Raw genomic sequence first — 21,838 nt, 5'->3', positions numbered from 1 at the left:
GAGAGAGACACAACGGGTTCTACTCACACAGTCACTCGCTGTCTTTAAATAATTATTATTATTATTTACACGGCGCAGATAGTCTGAGCCCGGCCGGCCACAATCCAATCAATTGCTGGTCGGACTCCCACTAGTCATTTGTGTGTCTTAATTATTTAATCAAACAGTTTGCCTAAAGCATCAGACGGGCTCAGTGGATATAGTTGATTTGATTAAAACACACCGGATGTATCTATAGATGGGGGAAAAATACCCGTTATAACATTTTTTGACCAATCGATTGGTCGAAAGAACAGAAGGCTATTGGTCGACCAAGATTTTTGCTGTTGCCGGGGACAGCCCTAGGCTAGTTTCTCACCGTGTTGTGATGAGATCTCGTCTACCTACACAAGCTGTCATCACGTCTCAAGAGAAGCGCTGTGTCGCTAGAACACCATGTTAACCAGAATGTCTGATGTTGATATGATGCTTGTTGTCGTCGTCCAGGACCAGCAGCAGTATTGGTACAAGCAGCATCTCCAGAACTTGCAGAGGCTGAAAGCAGAGAAGGCCAAACAGGGCCAGGGTGATGGCCCAGCACCCCCACCTCCCAAACCCCAGCCCCACTCGGCAGCAGCCGCCCCTCCCCCTCCATCGGATCCACCCAAGAACGCCCCTCCACCACCACCTCCAAAAGAGGAGCCCCCACCACCACCTCCACCTGATGATGAAAAGGTAAGGAGAAACTTGACTGTTTCACATGTCTGAGATAGACTGTGATTTAGTATAGCTACAATTTACAGGATCTTATGAGAATGAGAAGTTTTCAAACATTCCTGTGTAATTTCGTCAGAACATACTCCGATGATGAGCTGTAACAATTCAATGATATGCTAGGTATTCACGTATCGGTTTCCCAATGTCATTTGGGGGGGGGGGGGGGACAAGTAAATTAATATATTGGGTGAACTTTCACCTCTGTCCTTGAAGTGCAGTGTGGAGACAGAAACACGTGACCTGATGAAGACGTGCCTCTTTGGAAGATCTAAGAACTTAGCCGATAGGCTAACTCAAATGTTTTGTTTTATATTTAACGACAGTGTCTTTGAGATTCCTGCTGTAATAAAAAGGGCTATACAAATCTAGTATCCTCTCCTCCTCCTCCTGCAGACTGCCCCCACGACCCAGGACCCAGTAGAGGTGGCCCGCCTGCAGCAGCTTCAGAGTGCAGCGGCCCAGTGGCAGCAGGCCCAGCAGCAGAGAGCAGGCTACCAGTACCAAGCCCTGATGCAGCACCATGCTCAACTACAGGCCATCCTCAACCAGTACCAGCAGTGTATCCAACAACCTGCACAGCTCGAGGTATCTCATTTGTTTTAAGCCTTATTTTTTGGTTATTTATTTTTTTACTCACCGAAAATGTTCATGATTCAAGATTCTTCCCCTCCTTTTTAATTTTAATTTATTTTTTAATATATTTTTTTTAGAATATAGCTGAAGTTGTGATCAGTTCTGTGCTTATTTCAAAACGTTTCATCATTATAGTAATTCACTTTATTTGCGCAGCATCTTGCATGGATAAAATACAGTTTGCATGATTGTAGAACATGTTATCCCAGCATGCTCCTCACAACATGTGTGTTGTCTGTTTGCTCTCAGGGGTTATTTTTGAAAGCAAAATTCTTAATTTCCTTTCGAAAGATGGACAATTTAAATAAGCCAATTATATTTTCTGAGATGTCCTCTTCTTTATATCAGGCCTATGCACAAGGCAAATTTCCACATTGTTTGGACAACAGTTTTCTCAACCCCCCTCCCATGTAGACAATGTCTATGGCCATGCAGCTGAGTCACTATGAGACGCAGCAGAAGCAGTTTGGCCCGGTGTTTGAAGACTGGGGCCGTACCTTCAGCCAGTGGCAAGAGCAGTTCCAGTCCTACCCACATAAAGACCAGCTACAGGACTACGAGTTACAGTGGAGACAGTGGCAGGAACAGATGAACTCCACCTCGGCACACCTACAGGTACAGTACAACCAGACAAACTGCACACCTACAGGTACAGTACAACCAGACAAACTGCCCACCTACAGGTACAGTACAACCAGACAAACTGCACACCTACAGGTACAGTACAACCAGACAAACTGCACACCTACAGGTACAGTACAACCAGACAAACTGCACACCTACAGGTACAGTACAACCAGACAAACTCCACCTCAGCACACCTACAGGTACAGTACAACCAGACAAACTCCACCTCGGCACACCTACAGGTACAGTACAACCAGACAAACTCCACCTCAGCACACCTACAGGTACAGTACAACCAGACAAACTCCACCTCAGCACACCTACAGGTACAGTACAACCAGACAAACTGCACACCTACAGGTACAGTACAACCAGACAAACTGCACACCTACAGGTACAGTACAACCAGACAAACTGCACACCTACAGGTACAGGTACAACCAGACAAACTGCACACCTACAGGTACAGTACAACCAGACAAACTCCACCTCAGCACACCTACAGGTACAGTACAACCAGACAAACTCCACTTCTGTACTGTGTGTGTGTTTTCAGTAGGATGTAATGGAACATGATGTAGAACAGGGTTCCCCTGACTTGAGCAGTAGGATGTAATGGAACATGATGTAGAACAGGGTTCCCCTGACTTGAGCAGTAGGATGTAATGGAACATGATGTAGAACAGGGTTCCCCTGACTTGAGCAGTAGGATGTAATGGAACATGATGTAGAACAGGGTTCCCCTGACTTGAGCAGTAGGATGTAATGGAACATGATGTAGAACAGGGTTCCCCTGACTTGAGCAGTAGGATGTAATGGAACAGGATGTAGAGTAGAACAGGGTTCCCCCGACTTGTTCAGTAGGATGTAATGGAACATGATGTAGAACAGGGTTCCCCGACTTGTTCAGTAGGATGTAATGGAACAGGATGTAGAGTAGAACAGGGTTCCCCCGACTTGTTCAGTAGGATGTAATGGAACATGATGTAGAACAGGGTTCCCCTGACTTGAGCAGTAGTCATTGTATTTCCATCTGTTTACGTTGCTGGCTACACCCTAACCAGGTTAATGTAAAAACACTTGATGTAAAATATATATATATTTTTACATATTTTTAAATGCACACAAGAGGAACTAAAATAAAACACCCCATATAAAAAAAAACCACATTTTAAATTATATATATATATATATATATATATATATTATATAAATTATACAATTAAAATTATAAATTATTATACAAAAATTATATATATATTTTTTTTTTATATTTTAAAGTGTATATATATAAAAATATTTAAAATATATATATATACACTTTAAAATATTTAAAAAATATATATATATATATATTTTTTTTTTTAAATATTTTAAAGTGTATATATATATATTTTATTTTTTAAAAAACTTTTTTTTTTAATATATATATATAAAATATATTTAAAAAAATAAATATAAATATATATATATATTTTTTTTAAATATTTTAAAGTGTATATATTTTTTTTATTTTTTTTATATATATACACTTTAAAATATATTTAAAAAAAAAATATATATATATATATTTATATATATATATAAAATATATTTTTTTTTTTTTTAATATTTTGGTGTATATATAAAAATATTTAAAAAAAATATATATATATATATACACTTTAAAATATTTAAAAATATATATATATTATATTTATATTTATTTTTTTAAATATATTTTATATATATATAAAAAATATTTTAAAAATATATATACACTTTAAAATATTAAAAAAAATTTTTATATATATTTATATTTATTTTTTTAAATTTTATATATATATAAAAATATTAAAAAATATATATATATACATTTTAAAATATTTAAAAAATATATATTTTTTAAAATATTTTAAAATGTATATATATTTTTTTAAATATTTTTATATGTATGTATGTATGTATATATGTATATATATGTGTGTGTGTGTGTGTGTGTGTGTGTGTGTGTATGTATTTTTAAAAGGGGTCCTTAAATGTGATTTGATTGCAGGAGAGGGTGACCACCCTGCGAGCCATGCAGCAGCAGTACGGAGGCAGTGGGCAGTACAGTAGTAGTGACCGGTATGGTACTGGAGGGTATGGGGACCAGTACAGCCAATATGGTCAGTACCCACACTCTGGACCGGACTCGCAGATTCAACAAGGCCCCATGGTGAGCCCGTCTATGCCGTCCCAGCCAGGTAGCCAGCCCTCGTCCACCTCCGGACCCATGTCCCAGGGCCCTCCACCAGGGCAGCATGGCCCCTCCAACGCCCAACGTGTGGGAACCTCCACAGGAGAACCGCAGCACGGCCTCTCCAATGCCCAACGCGTGGGAACCTCCACAGGAGAACCACAGCATGGCCTCTCCAATGCCCAACGTGTGGGAACCCCCACAGGAGAACCGCAGCATGGCCTCTCCAATGCCCAACGTGTGGGAACCCTCACAGGAGAACCGCAGCACGGCCTCTCCAATGCCCAACGTGTGGGAACCCCCACAGGAGAACCGCAGCACGGCCCTCCACCGGGGCACCAGGGCCCTCCACCAGGGCACCAGGGTCCTCCACCAGGGCACCAGGGTCCTCCACCAGGGCACCAGGGTCCTCCACCCGGGCACCAGGGCCCTCCACCAGGGCACCAGGGCCCTCCATCCGGGCACCAGGGCCCTCCACCGGGGCACCAGGGCCCTCCACCGGGGCACCAGGGCCCTCCACCGGGGCACCAGGGCCCTCCACCCGGGCACCAGGGCCCTCCACCCGGGCACCAGGGTCCTCCACCAGGGCACCAGGGTCCTCCACCAGGGCACCAGGGCCCTCAGTCAGAGCAGTACAGCCTGTCTGGACCCCCTGGTAGAGGGGCAGGCCCAGGAGGGAGAGGGTTGGCCAGACCACCAGGTCCACAAGGAGGACAGCCTCCGTCCTACCAAGGCCCCAGAGGACCAAGGTAATTTGTGTATTCACGACATAATGTTATTCAAACCTCCCCCCCTACCCTCTTTACCAGGTCTCCCTTTGGGAGAGATTTTGTTTGTACCTGAAAGTGACAACTTGGATAAAAAAAAAAAAAAAACACAAGGTTAAATCAAACATTGCCATTTTTCATTTACAGGCTGTTCAAACATGTGTTTTCTTTCCACCCAGGTTTGACGGTCCGAGAGGGAACGGCCCGCGGTTTGACCAGCAGCAGTCCGGTCAACAGCAGAGGTTCAACGCTCCACCGGGTCCCAGGTTCAACCAGCAGCACCCAAGGTTTGATCAGCTTGGCCCCAGAGGACCAGGGCCTCGGTTCGGACAGCAGGGGCCCCACTTCGACCACCCCCCGAGACAGAGCCCCCCAGCCCGCTTTGACAGGCCCCCTGGTCCCTCAGCACCTTATATAGGCCCACTGCCTAAACCAGACACGGGCAAAGACACCAAACTACCTCAAGGTAAGACTGAGATGCCAGCAGGCTCCAAGCCTCCTGGTATTAAACCTACTGGGCCAGCTAAACCAGTAGCAGTCAGTACAACTAAGCAAGGTGAATTGGCAGAACCAGGGGATATGTCAGAGGACATGTTGGAGTCCCTTGGGAGCTTCTTCGTCCAAAACGACCCCATCCCTCAGACGAAAGCAGAGGCTGCTGCTGCTGCTAGTAAGGACTCCAAAAAGGAAGAGGTGACCCTCCCTGCTGCTGCCGGTGCCAAGCACCCCCCTTCTGTAACCCCGGAAACTGCTTCCCCTGCCAAGAACGCTCTCAAACCAGGTGGACCGGCCGGGCCGTTGAAGACCAACGTCAGTAACAACAACGGGCCTCATGGACCGCATGGGCCTAAGCCTCACGGACCGGAGCCGTCGAAGACCGACACAATGACCAACCAACCCCCTGGTCTTCTGGGGCTCATGGGCCGTGGTAGAGGGGGACGTGGCCAGCCTCTAGGGCCTGTGAGAGGGGAGGAGGACGGAGGTAGAGGACGAGGGGAGGCGGACGGAGGGATGAGGGGAGGGAGAGGACGAGGAGAGGCGGACGGAGGCATGAGGGGAGGGAGAGGACGAGGAGAGGCGGACGGAGGGATGAGGGGAGGGAGAGGACGAGGAGAGGCGGATGGAGGGATGAGGGGAGGGAGAGGACGAGGAGAGGCGGACGGAGGGATGAGGGGAGGGAGAGGACGAGGGGAGGCGGACGGAGGGATGAGGGGAGGGAGAGGACGAGGGGAGGCGGACGGAGGGATGAGGGGAGGGAGAGGACTGGGAGAGGTGGACGGAGGGATGAGGGGAGGGAGAGGACTGGGAGAGGCGGACGGAGGGATGAGGGGAGGGAGAGGACTGGGAGAGGCGGACGGAGGGATGAGGGGAGGAAGAGGACGAGGGGAGGCGGACGGAGGGATGAGGGGGACGGAGGGCGAGGGGAGGAAGAGGACGAGGGGAGGCGGACGGAGGGATGAGGGGTGGGCGAGGGGAGGCGGACGGAAGGATGAGGGGAGGGAGAGGACGAGGGGAAGCGGACGGCGGGATGAGGGAAGGGAGAGGACGAGGGGAGGCAGGTGGAGGGATGCGAGGGCGAGGTGATCCATGGGGACGTGGAGGGAAACAGTCGGGTATCCCAGACTTCAGTCCCAACACTATCGCTCTGGGAGGTGGGAGGACGGACGACGACATGGAGGGGGTTCCTTATGACTACAGACCTCCACATGAAGAGATGAGATCACAACATGGAGGACCAGGGGAGGACTGGCAGCAGGACCCTTCACTGGAGAAACCTGGAGGTCCTCCTCTGCCTGAAGAGGAGATGTGGGTCCCTGAAGAGCACTACTATCCTCCAGAGGACTACTACGAAGAACCAGGGAGAGGAGGTCCCCCTATGGGGAGAGGAGGTCCCCCTATGGGGAGAGGAGGTCCCCCTATGGGGAGAGGAGAGCCTCTAGATGGGCACCACTGGGAGGAAGCAGACCCCCCACCTCCAGAGTACTGGGGAGAGGAAGGAGATCCCTACTGGATGGACCGGAGGCCGCCTCCTCATGGCATGCGAGGAGGCCCCCGAGCCCTGTTCCCCCCTGGGCGTGGTCGCCCCCCACGAGGCAGGCCCGGCTTCATGCACCAGGGTGGTCCCAGACGCCCCCTTCCTCCTCCTCACGGAGCCATGGACCCCCATGAACCTCTCGGATCCCCTATGGGGCCTGACGATGACATGGACCCTCTGGGACCCCCGCTGCATCGGGACTACAACCCCAGAGGGCCCATACACCGCGATATGATGGAGCGAGACATGAGGGGACGGCCTCCTCCACCAAGAGAGATGATGGACAGAGATCTGATGGGGCCTGGTGGTCATCCTCCATATCACGACATGGAGATGGACCCTGGCTGGCCCCCGGGCCCCGGACGACCCCCCCACCTCGGCAGAGACGGACCGAGAGGTCCCCCTCCGCCTCCCCATGAGATGATGGAGCGGGGAGGGATGAGGGGGCGTCCTTTGGGACCTCGGAGCGCCCCAATGGGCCGGGGCGTGATGCGGCACCCACCTCGCTCACTCGAGGACTTGGAGGGCTACCCCCATGAGGGGTACGGGGAGGGTTTTGGTGGTCCCGGTGATGACGGGTATGGAAGAACGCTGCCGCCACGTGACTGGCCGGACCACCCCCCACATGAGTACGACTGTGAGGAGGAGTATTATCCCCCGGAGCCTCGTGTTGGGGTGTGGGACAGGGAGAGAGGGGACCACTACCGGAGAGGGACTATTCTCCCTACCCTTCCCGCGGTCCTCCACCTCCCCCAGACCGTTTCAGAGACGACGAATGGGCCGATAAGAGAGACCGAGACCATCCTCCATACCCCTACGAGGGAGACAGAGAACGTCCTCCATACCCCTACGAGGGAGAAGAGCGTGGAAGAGGAGGAGAGCTTCGAAGTCGAGACTTCCCGGACGACCCTTCGTACAGGCACGATGAACGCCCCTACCCACCCCCTGCGGAATGGGAGAGACCCAGACCACCCCTTCTGGAGAGAAACTACCCCCCAGATTTTGAGGACCATAGGCCCCATTACGACGGGCGACCCGAGCCCTCTAGATCAGATCAAGGTATCCCTCCATCCACCCCTTCTCAGGCCCCTGCTCCTCCCAGTACTGGACCAGACAGTTCTCAGGAACCAGCCTCACAGGGAACTGGACCGGGCATACTGGCTCTGTCACAACGACAACATGAGATCATCCTGAAAGCTGCCCAGGAGCTGAAGCTTATCAGGTAAATTATAAAGACTCACTGTTTTTCCCCCTAAGATAGAAACTTTTCTTTGGGTCTTTTCGTATCCCTGTAATATTTTGTATGGCCACTATATATGTATATATACAGTACCAGTTAAAAGTTTGGACACACCTACTCATTCCAGGGTTTTTCTATATTTTTACTATTTTTCTACATTGGAGAATAATAGTGAAGACATCAAAACTATGAAAATTAGCCATATGGAATCATGTAGTAACCAAAACATGTCAAACAAATCAAAATATATTTTAGATTTTAGATTCTTCAAAGTAGCCACCATTTGCCTTGATGACAGCTTTACACACTCTTGGCATTCTCTCAACCAGCTTCAAATCAAATTTTATTTGTCACATGCGCCAAATACAACAGGTGTAGACCTTACCATGAAATGCTTACTCACAAGCCCTAATGCAATTCCAGAAATGGAGTTAAGAAAATAATTACTAAATAAACTCTAATAAGAAAAAGAAAAAAGTAACAAGAAAATTACATAACAATAACGAGGCTATATACATACTGAGTCAATGTGGAGGCTATACACAGGGTATTACGGTACAGAGTCAATGTGGAGGCTATATACAGGGTATTACGGTACAGAGTCAATGTGGAGGCTATATACAGGTTATTACGGTACAGAGTCAATAACGAGGCTCTATACATACTGAGTCAATTGACTGAGTAGCAGCAGTGTAAAAAAAGGGGGGGGGTCAATGTAAATAGTCTGTGTGGCTATTTGATTAATTGTTCAGCAGTCTTATGGCTTGGTAGATTCTGTTAAGGAACCTTTGGGTCCTAGACTTGGCGTTCCGGTACCGCTTGCCGTGCAGAGAGACTTTGTGGACTGGAGTCTTTGACGATTTTCAGGGCCTTCCTCTGACACCGCCTATTATTTCGGTCCTGGAAGCTTGGCTCCAGTGATGTACTGGGCCGTACACACTACCCTCTGTAGCGCCTTACGGTCAAATGCCGAGCAGCAACTGGTCAGGATGCTCTTGATGGCGCTGCCAGGTCTCTGACCTCCTTCCTATCGGCTGTCTCATCATTCTCAGAGATCAGGCCTACCACTGTTGTCGTCCGCAAACTTAATAATGGTGTTGGAGTCGTGGGTGAACAAGGGAGTACAGGAGGGGACTAAGCTCGCATCCCTGGAGGGCCCCGGTGTTGAGGATCAGTGTGGCAGATGTGTTGTTACCTACTCTTACAACCTGGGGGCGGCCCGTCAGGAAGTCCAGGTTCCAGTTGCAGAGGGTGTTGTTAAGTCCCAGGGTCCTTAGCTTAAAATCAAATCAAATTTTATTTGTCACATACACATGGTTAGCAGATGTTAATGCGAGTGTAGCAAAATGCTTGTGCTTCCAGTTCCGACAATGCAGTAATAACCAACAAGTAATCTCACTAACAATTCTAAAACTAATATCTTATACACAGTGTAAGGGGATAAAGATTATGTACATAAAGATAAGAATGAGGATTGGTGCAGAGCAGCATAGGCAAGATACAGTAGATGGTATCGAGTACAGTATATACATATGAGATGAGTATGTAAACAAAGTGGCATAGTTAAAGTGGCTAGTGATACATGTATTACATAAGGATGCAGTGGATGATAGAGTACAGTATATACGTATACATATGAGATGACATTATATTAATAACATTATATTGGGTAGCATTGTTTAAAGTGGCTAGTGATATATTTTACATCCTTTCCTATCAATTCCCATTATTGAAGTGGCTGGAGTTGAGTCAGTGTGTTGGCAGCAGCCACTCAATGTTAATGGTTGCTGTTTAACAGTCTGATGGCCTTGAGATAGAAGCTGTTTTTCAGTCTCTTGGTCCCAGCTTTGATGCACCTGTACTGACCTCGCCTTCTGGATGATAGCGGGGTGAACAGGCAGTGGCTCGGGTGGGTGTTGTCCTTAATGATCTTTATGGCCTTCCTGTAACATCGGGTGGTGTAGGTATCCTGGAGGGTAGGTAGTTTGCCCCCGGTGATACGTGCAGACCTCACTACTCTCTGGAGAGCCTTACGGTTGTGGGCGGAGCAGTTGCCGTACCAGGTGGTGATACAGCCCGCCAGGATGCTCTCGATTGTGCATCTGTAGAAGTTTGTGAGTGTTTTTGGTGACAAGCCGAATTTCTTCAGCCTCCTGAGGTTGAAGAGGCGCTGCTGCGCCTTCTTCACGATGCTGTCTGTGTGAGTGGACCAATTTAGTTTGTCTGTGATGTGTATGCCGAGGAACTTAAAACTTACTACCCTCTCCACTACTGTTCCATCGATGTGGATAGGGGGGTGTTCCCTCTGCTGTTTCCTGAAGTCCACAATCATCTCCTTAGTTTTGTTGACGTTGAGTGTGAGGTTATTGTCCTGACACCACACTCTGAGGGCCCTCACCTCCTCCCTGTAGGCCGTCTCGTCATTGTTGGTAATCAAGCCTACCACTGTTGTGTCGTCCGCAAACTTGATGATTGAGTTGGAGGCGTGCGTTGCTGCGCAGTCGTGGGTGAACAGGGAGTACAGGAGAGGGCTCAGAACGCACCCTTGTGGCGGTGTGGAGATGTTGTTGCCTACCCTCACCACCTGGGGGCGGCCCGTCAGGAAGTCCAGTACCCAGTTGCACAGGGCAGGGTTGAGACCCAGGGTCTCGAGCTTGATGACGAGCTTGGAGGGTACTATGGTGTTAAATGCCGAGCTGTAGTTGATGAACAGCATTCTCACATAGGTATTCCTCTTGTCCAGATGGGTTAGGGCAGTGTGCAGTGTGGTTGAGATTGCGTCGTCTGTGGACCTATTTGGGCGGTAAGCAAATTGGAGTGGGTCTAGGGTGTCAGGTAGGGTGGAGGTGATATGGTCCTTGACTAGTCTCTCAAAGCACTTCATGATGACGGAAGTGAGTGCTACGGGGTGGTAGTCGTTTAGCTCAGTTACCTTAGCTTTCTTGGGAACAGGAACAATGGTGGCCCTCTTGAAGCATGTGGGAACAGCAGACTGGTATAGGGATTGATTGAATATGTCCGTAAACACACCTGCCAGCTGGTCTGTGCATGCTCTGAGGGCGCGGCTGGGGATGCCGTCTGGGCCTGCAGCCTTGCTAGGGTTAACACGTTTACAGGTTTTACTCTTTTCGGCTGCAGTGAAGGAGAGACCACGTTTCCGTTGCAGGCCGTGTCAGTGGCACTGTATTGTCCTCAAAGCGGGTAAAAAAGTTATTTAGTCTGCCTGGGAGCAAGACATCCTGGTCCATGACTGGGCTGGATTTCTTCTTGTAGTACGTGATTGACTGTAGACCCTGCAACATACCTCTTGTGTCTGAGCCGTTGAATTGAGATTCTACTTTGTCTCTATACTGACGCTTAGCTTGTTTGATAGCCTTACGGAGGGAATAGCTGCACTGTTTATTTTCGGTCATGTTACCAGTCACCTTGCTCTGATTAAAAGCAGTGGTTCGTGCTTTCAGTTTCACGCGAATGCTGCCATCAATCCACGGTTTCTGGTTAGGGAATGTTTTAATCGTTGCTATGGGAACGACATCTTCAACGCACGTTCGAATGAACTCGCACACCGAATCAACATATTCGTCAATGTTGTTGCCTGACGCAATACGAAACATGTCCCAGTCCACGTGATGGAAGCAGTCTTGGAGTGTGGAATCAGCTTGGTCGGACCAGCGTTGGACAGACCTCAGCGTGGGAGCTTCTTGTTTTAGTTTTTGTCTGTAGGCAGGGATCAGCAAAATGGAGTCGTGGTCAGCTTTTCCGAAAGGGGGGCGGGGCAGGGCCTTATGTGCGTCGCGGAAGTTAGAATAACAGTGATCCAAGGTTTTGCCAGCCCTGGTGGCGCAATCGATATGCTGATACATTTTAGGGAGTCTTGTTTTCAGATTAGCCTTGTTAAAATCCCCAGCAACAATGAATGCAGCCTCAGGATGTGTGGATTCCAGTTTGCAAAGAGCCAAATAAAGTTTGTTCAGAGCCATCGATGTGTCTGCTTGGGGGGAATATATACGGCTGTGATTATAATCAAAGAGAATTCTCTTGGTAGATAATGCGGTCTACATTTGATTGTGAGGAATTCTAAATCAGGTGAACAGAAGGATTTGAGTTCCTGTATGTTTCTGTGATCACACCACGTCTCGTTAGCCATAAGGCATACGCCCCCACCACTCTTCTTACCAGAAAGGTGTTTGTTTCTGTCGGCGCAATGTGTGGAGAAACCCGCTGGCTGCACCGCATCCGAGAGCGTCTCTCCAGTGAGCCATGTTTCCGTGAAGCAAAGAACGTTAGTCTCTGATGTCCCTCTGGAATGCTACCCTTGCTCGGATTTCATCAACCTTGTTGTCAAGAGACTGGACATTGGCGAGAAGAATGCTAGGAAGTGGGGCACGATGTGCCCGTCTCCGTAGTCTGACCAGAAGACCGCCTCGTTTCCCTCTTTTACAAAGTCGTTTTTTTTCGGTCACCGGCTGGGATCCATTCCGTTGTCCTGGTTGAAAGGCAGAACACAGGATCCACTTTGCGAAAGTCATATTCTTGGTCGTACTGATGGTGAGTTGACGCTGATCTTATATTCAGTAGTTCTTCTCGACTGTATGTAATGAAACCTAAGATGACCTGGGGTACTAATGTAAGAAATAACACGTAAAAAAAACAAAAAACTGCATAGTTTCCTAGGCACGCGAAGCGAGGCGGCCATCTCTGTCGGCGCCGGAAGTATTAGTAATGAGCTTTGAGGGCACTATGGTGTTGAACGCTGAGCTGTAGTCAATGACTAGGTGTTCCTTTTGTCCAGGTGGGAAAGGGCAGTGTGGTGTGAGATTGAGGTTGTGTAATCTGTGGATTTGGTGTGGCAGTTTGTGAATTGGAGTGTGTCTCGTAGAGGTCGACCGATTATGATTTTTCAACGCCGATACCAATTATTGGAGGACCAAAAAAAACTGATGCCGCTTAACCAGTTGGATTTAGGTGGCGCTATTTTAATTTTTGGATGAAAAACATTCCCATTTTAAACAACATATTTTGTCACGAAAAGATGCTTGACTATGCATATAATTGACAGCTTTGGAAGGAAGATCCTCTGACGTTTCCAAAACTGCAAAGATATTGTCTGTGAGTGCCACAGAACTGTTGTTACAGGCGAAACCCAGATAAAAATCCAACCAGGAAGTGCCGCATTTTTTGAAACCGCCTCATGCCAATGACTCCTTATATGGCTGTGAATGAGCTACGAATGAGCTTACGTTTTCCACGTTTTCCCCAAGGTGTCTACAGCATTGTGACGTCTTTTTAGGCATTTCCATTGAAGAATGGCTGTAAGGGACCATATATGCAGAAAACCTTGCGTAAAATACTGAGGTAGCCATTTTTCCAATCGCTTCTTATGAGAAACCAACTGCCTCAACGGATATATTATAGAGATATATTAGTTAAAAACACCTTGAGGATGGATCCTAAACAACGTTTGCCGTGTTTCTGTCGATATTATGTAGCTAATTTTGAAAAAAGTTTGACGTTATAGTTGAAGCATTTTTCGGTCGATTTCTCAACCAAGCATGGTGAAGAAACGGGCGCTTTTTCGCCTACAAAAATTATATTTTTGAAAAAAAAGGAACATTTGCTAACTGGGAGTCTCCTGAGTGAAAGCATCCAAAGTTCTTCAAAGGTAAATGATTTAATTTGGTTGCTTTTCTTATTTTCTTGAAAATGTTGCCTGCTGCCAGCAGAGCCTAGCATAGCATTATGCCAGCCATGATAAACTTACACAAATGCTTGTCTAGCGTTGGCTGTAACGCATATTTTGAAAATCTGAGATGACATTGGTGTTAACAAAAGGCTAAGCTTGTGTTTGAATATATTTATTTCATTTAATTTGCAATTTTCATGAATAGGAAAAGTTTCTAAGGGTATTTATGTCCGTTGCGTTATGCTAATGCATTTGAGGCTATGATTACGCTCCCGGATACGGGTTTGCTCGTCGCAACTGGTTAATCAGACACATTTTTTTTTTAAACATCCTTTTTTACATTTGTAATAATGACAATTACCACAATACTGAATGAACACTTATTTTAACCTAATATAATACATCAATAAAATCAATTTAGCCTCAAATAAATAATGAAACGTGTTCAATTTGGTTTAAATAATGCAAAAACAAAGTGTTGGAGAAGAAAGTAGAAGTGCAATATGTGCCATGTAAGAAAGCGAAGGTTTCAGTTCCTTGCTCAGAACATGAGAACATATGAAAGCTGGTGGTTCCTTTAAACATGAGTCTTCAATATTCCCAGGTAAGAAGTTTTAGGTTGTAGTTATTATAGGAATTATAGGACTGTTTCACTCTCTACCATTTGTATTTCATTAACCTTTGACTATTGGATGTTCTTATAGTTACTTTAGTATTGCCAGTGTAACATTATAGCTTCCGCCCCTCTCCTCTCTCCTCCCTGGGCTCGAACCAGGAACACAACGACAGCAGCTACCCTCGAAGCAGCGTTACCCATGTAGAGCAAGGGGAACAACCACTCCCAAGTCTCAGAGCGAGTGACGTTTGAAATGCTATTAGCGCGCACTCCACTAACCAGGTAGCCGTTCCGTATTTTATCTTAACGGGTGGCATCCATAAGTCTGAATATTGCTGTTACATTGCACAACCTTCAATGTTATGTCATAATTACGTACAATTCTGGCAAATTAGGCGGCCCAAACTGTTGCATATACTCTAACTCTGCATACAATGAACGCAAGCGAAGTGACACAATTTCACCTGGTTAATATTGCCTGCTAACCTGTATTTCTTTTAGCTAAATATGCAGGTTTAAAAATATATACTTCTGTGTATTTATTTTAAAAATGCATTGATGTTTAGGGTTAGGTACACATTGGAGCAACGATACACACCGCATCGATTATATGCAACACAGGACATGCTAGATAAACTAGTAATATAGTAGTTAACTAGTGATTATGATTGATTGTTTTTTAATAAGACAAGTTTAATGCTAGCTAGCAACTTACCTTGGCTTCTACTGCATTCGCGTGACAGGCTGCCTCCTCGTGGAGTGCAATGTAATCAGGTGGTTAGAGCGTTGGACTAGTTAACTGTAAGGTTGCAAGATTGCCCGAGCTGACAAGGTAAAAATCTGTCGTTCTGCCCCTGAACAAGGCAGTTAACCTACCGTTCCTAGGCCATCATTGAAAATAAGAATGTGTTCTTAACTGACTTGCCTAGTTAAATAAAGATTAAATAAAGGTGTTAAAAAATATATTTTAAAAATCGGCCAAATCGGTGTCCAAAAATACAGATTTCCGATTGTTATGAAAACTTGAAATCGGCCCTAATTAATCGTCCATTCCGATTAATCGGTCGACCCCTAGTGTCTAGGGTTTCCGGGAAGATGATGTGAGCCATGACCAGCCTTTCAAAGCACTTCATGGCTACCGACGTGAGGTAATCATTTAGGCAGGTTACCTTCGCATTCTTTTGAAAATGTCAGTGAAGACACTTGATGGTTGGTCCACGCATGCTTTGAGTCCCCATTCATGGTAATCTGTCTGTGAATGTTGACCTTTTTAAAGGTTTAGCTCACATCGTCTACGGAGAGCGTGATTACACAGTCGTCTGGAACAGCTGGTGCTCTCATGCATGCTTCAGTGTTGCTTGCCTCGAGGAGTAGGTGTAATGGTGTGGGGATACTTTGCTGGTGACTCTGTCTGTGATTTATGTAGAAAACAAGGCACACTTAACCAGCATGGCTACCACAGAATTCTACAGCAATACGCCATCCCATCTGGTTTGTGCTTAGTGGGACTAGCATTTGTTTTTCCACAGGACAACGACCCAACAAACCTCTAGGCTGTGTAAGGGCTATATAACCAAGAAGGAGAGTGATGGAGTGTTGCATCAGATGACCTGGCCTTCACAATCACCTGACCTCAACCCAATTGAGATGGTTTGGGATGAGTTGGACAGCAGAGTGAAGAAAAAGCAGCCAACAGGTGCTCAACATATGTTGGAATCCCTTCCAAGACTGTTGGAAAAGCATTCCTCATGAAGCTGGTTGAGAGAATACCAAGGGTGTACAAAGCTGCCATCAAGGCAAAGTATGGTTACAATGAAGAATCTCAAATATAAAATATATTTTGATTTGTTAAACACTTTTTTGGGTTACTACATGATTCTACCATTAAAATGATAGACTGATCATTTCTTTGTCAGTGGGCAAACGTACAAAATCAGCAGGGGATCAAATACTTTTTTCCCTCACTGTATAAAGTAAATTACACACACATATATATATATATATATATATATATATATATATATATATATATATACACACACACACACACACACACATTATTTCGGTTAAGAAAACAATTTAAAAATCCCAAACCCTCCCCTAACCCGGATGATGCTGGGCCAGTTGTGTGCGGCCCTATGGGACTCCCGATCACGGCCGTTTGTGATACAGCCTGTGGTCAAACCCGGTCTGTAGTGACTCTTCTAGCACTGCAATTTATTTTATTTTTTATTATTTTTTATTTCACCTTTATTTAACCAGGTAGGCTAGTTGAGAACAAGTTCTCATTTGCAACTGCAACCTGGCCAAGATAAAGCATAGCAGTGTGAACAGACAACACAGAGTTACACATTGAGTAAACAATAAACAAGTCAATAACACAGTAGAAAAAAAGGGTCTATATACATTGTGTGCAAAAGGCATGAGGAGGTAGGCAAATAATTACAATTTTGCAGATTAACACTGGAGTGATAAATGATCAGATGGTCATGTACAGGTAGATATATTGATGTGCAAAAGAGCAGAAAAGTAAATAAATAAAAACAGTATGGAGATGAGGTAGGTATAATTGGGTGGGTTATTTACCGATAAGACTATGTACAGCTGCAGCGATCAGTTAGCTGCTCAGAGAGCAGATGTTTGAAGTTGGTGAGGGAGATAAGTCTCCAACTTCAGCGATTTCTACAATTCGTTCCAGTCACAGGCAGCAGAAAACTGGAACGAAAGGCGGCCAAATGAGGTGTTGGCTTTAGGGATGATCAGTGAGATACACCTGCTGGAGCGCGTGCTACGGGTGGGTGTTGCCATCGTGACCAGGGAACTGAGATAAGGCGGAGCTTTACCTAGCATGGACTTGTAGATGACCTGGAACCAGTGGGTCTGGCGACGAATATGGAGCGAGGGCCAGCCGACTAGAGCATACAAGTCGCAGTGGTGGGTGGTATAAGGTGCTTTAGTGACAAAACGGATGGCACTGTGATAAACTGCATCCAGTTTGCTGAGTAGAGTGTTGGAAGCTATTTTGTAGGTGACGTCGCCGAAGTCGAGGATCGGTAGGATAGTCAGTTTTACTAGGGTAAGTTTTGCGGCATGAGTGAAGGAGGCTTTGTTGCGGAATAGAAAGCCGATTCTGGATTTGATTTTCGATTGGAGATGTTTGATATGAGTCTGGAAGGAGAGTTTACAGTCAAGCCAGACACCTAGGTACTTATAGATGTCCACATATTCAAGGTCGGAACCATCCAGGGTGGTGATACTAGTCAGGTGTGCAGGTGCAGGCAGCGAACGGTTGAAAAGCATACATTTGGTTTTATTAGCGTTTAAGAGCAGTTGGAAGCCACGGAAGGAGTGTTGTATGGCATTGAAGCTTGTTTGGACGTTAGATAGCACAGTGTCCAAGGACGGGCCGGAATTATATAGAATGGTGTAGTCTGCGTAGAGGTGGATCAGGGAATCGCCTGCAGCAAGAGCAACATCATTGATATATACAGAGAAAAGAGTCGGCCCGAGAATTGAACCCTGTGGCACCCCCATAGAGACTGCCAGAGGATCGGACAGCATGCCCTCCGATTTGACACACTGCACTCTGTCTGCAAAGTAGTTGGTGAACCAGGCAAGGCAGTCATCAGAGAAACCAAGGCTACTGAGTCTGCCGATAAGAATATGGTGATCGACAGAGTCGAAAGCCTTGGCAAGGTCGATGAAGACGGCTGCACAGTACTGTCTTTTGTCGATGGCCGTTATGATATCGTTTAGTACCTTGAGCGTGGCTGAGGTGCACCCGTAACCGGCTCGGAAACCCGATTGCACAGCGGAGAAGGTACGGTGTGATTCGAGATGGTCAGTGACCTGTTTGTTGACTTGGCTTTCGAAGACCTTAGATAGGCAGGGCAGGATGGATATAGGTCTGTAACAGTTTGGGTCCAGGGTGTCTCCCCCTTTGAAGAGGGGGATGACTGCGGCAGCTTTCCATCTCAGACGATATGAAAGAGAGGTTGAACAGGCTGGTAATAGGGGTTGCGACAATGGCGGCGGATAGTTTCAGAAATAGAGGGTCCAGATTGTCAAGAGCAGCTGATTTGTATGGGTCAAGGTTTTGCAGCTCTTTCAGAACATCTGCTATCTGGATTTGGGTAAAGGAGAACCTGGAGAGGCTTGGGCAAGTAGCTGCGGGGGGGGCGGATCTGTTGGCCAAGGTTGGAGTAGCCAGGCGGAAGGCATGGCCAGCCGTTGAGAAATGCTTGTTGAAGTTTTCAATAATCATGGATTTATCGGTGGTGACCGTGTTACCTAGCCTCAGTGCAGTGGGCAGCTGGGAGGAGGTGCTCTTGTTCTCCATGGACTTCAGTGTCCCAGAACTTTTTGGAGTTGGAGCTACAGGATGCAAATTTCTGCCTGAAGAAACTGGCCTTAGCTTTCCTGACTGACTGAGTGTATTGGTTCCTGACTTCCCTGAACAGTTGCATATCACGGGGACTATTCGATGCTATTGCAGTCCGCCACAGGATGTTTTTGTGCTGGTCGAGGGCAGTCCGGTCTGGAGTGAACCAAGGGCTATATCTGTTCTTAGTTCTGCATTTTTGAACGGAGCATGCTTATCTAAAATGGTGAGGAAGTTACTTTTAAAGAATGACCAGGCATCCTCAACTGACGGGACGAGGTCAATGTCCTTCCAGGATACCCGGGCCAGGTCGATTAGAAAGGCCTGCTCACAGAAGTGTTTTAGGGAGCGTTTGACAGTGATGAGGGGTGGTCGTTTGACTGCGGCTCCGTAGCGGATACAGCCAATGAGGCAGTGATCTCTGAGATCCTGGTTGAAGACGGCGGAGGTGTATTTGGAGGGCCAGTTGGTCAGGATGACGTCTATGAGGGTGCCCTTGCTTACAGAGTTAGGGTTGTATCTGGTGGGTTCCTTGATGATTTGTGTGAGATTGATGGCATCTAGCTTAGATTGTAGGACTGCCGGGGTGTTAAGCATATCCCAGTTTAGGTCACCTAACAGAACAAACTCTGAAGCTAGATGGGGGGCGATCAATTCACAAATGGTGTCCAGGGCACAGCTGGGAGCTGAGGGGGGTCGGTAGCAGGCGGCAACAGTGAGAGACTTATTTCTGGAGAGAGTAATTTTTAAGATTAGTAGTTCGAACTGTTTGGGTATGGACCTGGAAAGTATGACATTGCTTTGCAGGCTATCTCTGCAGTAGACTGCAACTCCTCCCCCTTTGGCAGTTCTATCTTGACGAAAAATGTTATAGTTGGGTATGGAAATCTCTGAATTTTTGGTGGCCTTCCTGAGCCAGGACTCAGACACGGCAAGGACATCAGGGTTAGCAGAGTGTGCTAAAGCAGTGAGTAAAACAAACTTAGGGAGGAGGCTTCTGATGTTGACATGCATGAAACCAAGGCTTTTTCGATCACAGAAGTCAACAAATGAGGGTGCCTGGGGACATGCAGGGCCTGGGTTTACCTCCACATCACCCACGGAACAGAGGAGGAGTAGTATGAGGGTGCGGCTAAAGGCTATCAAAACTGGTCGCCTAGAGCGGTTGGGACAGAGAATAAAAGGAGCTGATTTCTGGGCATGGTAGAATATATTCAGGGCATAATGCGCAGACAGGGGTATGGTGGAGTGCGGGTACAGCGGAGGTAAGCCCAGGCACTGGGTGATGATGAGAGAGGTTGCATCTCTGGACATGCTGGTTGTAATGAGTGAGGTCACCGCATGTGTGGGAGGTGGGACAAAGGGGGTGCCAGGGTTATGAAGAGTGGAACTAGGGGCTCCATTGTAAACTAAAACAATGATAACTAACCTGAACAACAGTATACAAGGCATATTGACATTTGAGAGAGACATATAGGGAAGCATACAGTAATCACAGGTGTTGAATTGGGAGAGCTAGCTAAAACAGTAGGTGAGACAACAACAGCTAATCAGCTAGCACAACAACAGCAGATAAAATGGCGTTGACTAGGCAGGGAAGGGTCGGATTAACTACACACAGAGCCTGAGTGCGGCTGGGGCCGACAGATAAAACATAAACGAGCAGAATGGAGTACCGTGATTAATGGACAATGCTGTGACTTAGACTGCTGTGTCACTCGGGAACAAAATATTGAGTTGAACCACCCCCTTTTGTCCTCAGAAACGCCTCAAATTCTTCGGGGCATGGACTCTACAAGGTGTCAAAAGCGTTCCACAGGGATGCTGGTCCATGTTGACTCCAATGCTTCCCACAGTTCTGTCAAGTTGGCTGGATGTTCTTTGGGTGATGGACCATCCTTGATACACACGAGAAACTGTTGAGCGTGAAAAACCCAGCAGTGTTACAATTCTTGACACAAACCGGTACGCCTGGCACCTACTACTCAATCCCTTTCAAAGGCACTCAAATATTTTGTCTTGTCCGTTCACCCTCTGAATGGCCCACACACACAATCAATGTCTCAATTGTGTCAAAAAAATCCTTCTTTAACCCGTCTCCTCCCCTTCATCTGCATTGATTGAAGTGGATTTCACAATGACATCAATAAGGGATCATAGCTTTCACCTGGTCAGTCTATACAGGTTTTCTTAATGTTTTGTCCACTCGGTGTGTGTGTGTGTGTGTGTATATATATATAGAGGTCTCTCACAAAAACAGTTGTGAAAAACATTACTGAATAAAAAAAATATATATATATATTTTTATTCAGTAATGTTTTTCACAACTGTTTTTGTGAGAGACCTCTATACTTAGCCTGAGTACTAGTCTATTTGTGCTATAATTCCACTCCTTGTCGTGCAATATTTGGCAAATGCGCAGAGTACAAGGTGTGGAATGTTAACACAAAATAGGTTATGGATTCCAGGCTACATGTATGCATATTAGCAAATGTATCACATGTCATTTCTAATACAATGTAGGTCTGTTTCTCTGGTACTGAACAGAGAAATGCAGGAGAATAAGACTGAGGGAGAGGCCCTACCCATCACGTCTGACCCCAAGACGGAGCTCCCTGCTGGGCTACTGGGGCTGGAGATCCCCCCTGAGGTCCGGAGTGCCCTCCAGGTAGGCTAAACTACAACTCATTGTATCCCTATTCTCTGTATACTTCTTTTGACAAGGCTTCATAGTGTCTATATTGTTTATATATATATATATATATATATATATATATATATCATGTAACTGTTGGACATTTTATGTATAATATAGCTGCAGGTAAAATTCGAAACGCGTTTGTTTCCAAGCTGTATATTCGAGTAGTTATTATATTTTAAAT

The 21,838-nt window shown here is 46.4% G+C and overlaps 1 protein-coding gene across 1 annotated transcript in view; it reads left to right on the top strand.

The window, feature by feature from the left end:
- LOC135506253 (YLP motif-containing protein 1-like) overlaps positions 1-21,838 on the top strand; it is a 74,829-nt gene that overhangs the window by 3,714 nt on the left and 49,277 nt on the right. The window contains 8 exon segments of the mRNA XM_064925775.1: positions 487-714; positions 1,150-1,341; positions 1,804-2,004; positions 4,052-4,983; positions 5,181-6,156; positions 6,557-7,727; positions 7,730-8,258; positions 21,480-21,624. Of these exon segments, the coding sequence (XP_064781847.1) occupies positions 487-714; positions 1,150-1,341; positions 1,804-2,004; positions 4,052-4,983; positions 5,181-6,156; positions 6,557-7,727; positions 7,730-8,258; positions 21,480-21,624 (4,374 nt within the window).

Source organism: Oncorhynchus masou, chromosome 19, assembly GCF_036934945.1.
Source record: "Oncorhynchus masou masou isolate Uvic2021 chromosome 19, UVic_Omas_1.1, whole genome shotgun sequence".
In the NCBI taxonomy this organism is placed as follows: domain Eukaryota; kingdom Metazoa; phylum Chordata; class Actinopteri; order Salmoniformes; family Salmonidae; genus Oncorhynchus; species Oncorhynchus masou.
The sequence above is the reverse complement of the archived record's forward strand: the minus strand, read 5'-3'. Positions and strand labels throughout refer to the sequence as shown.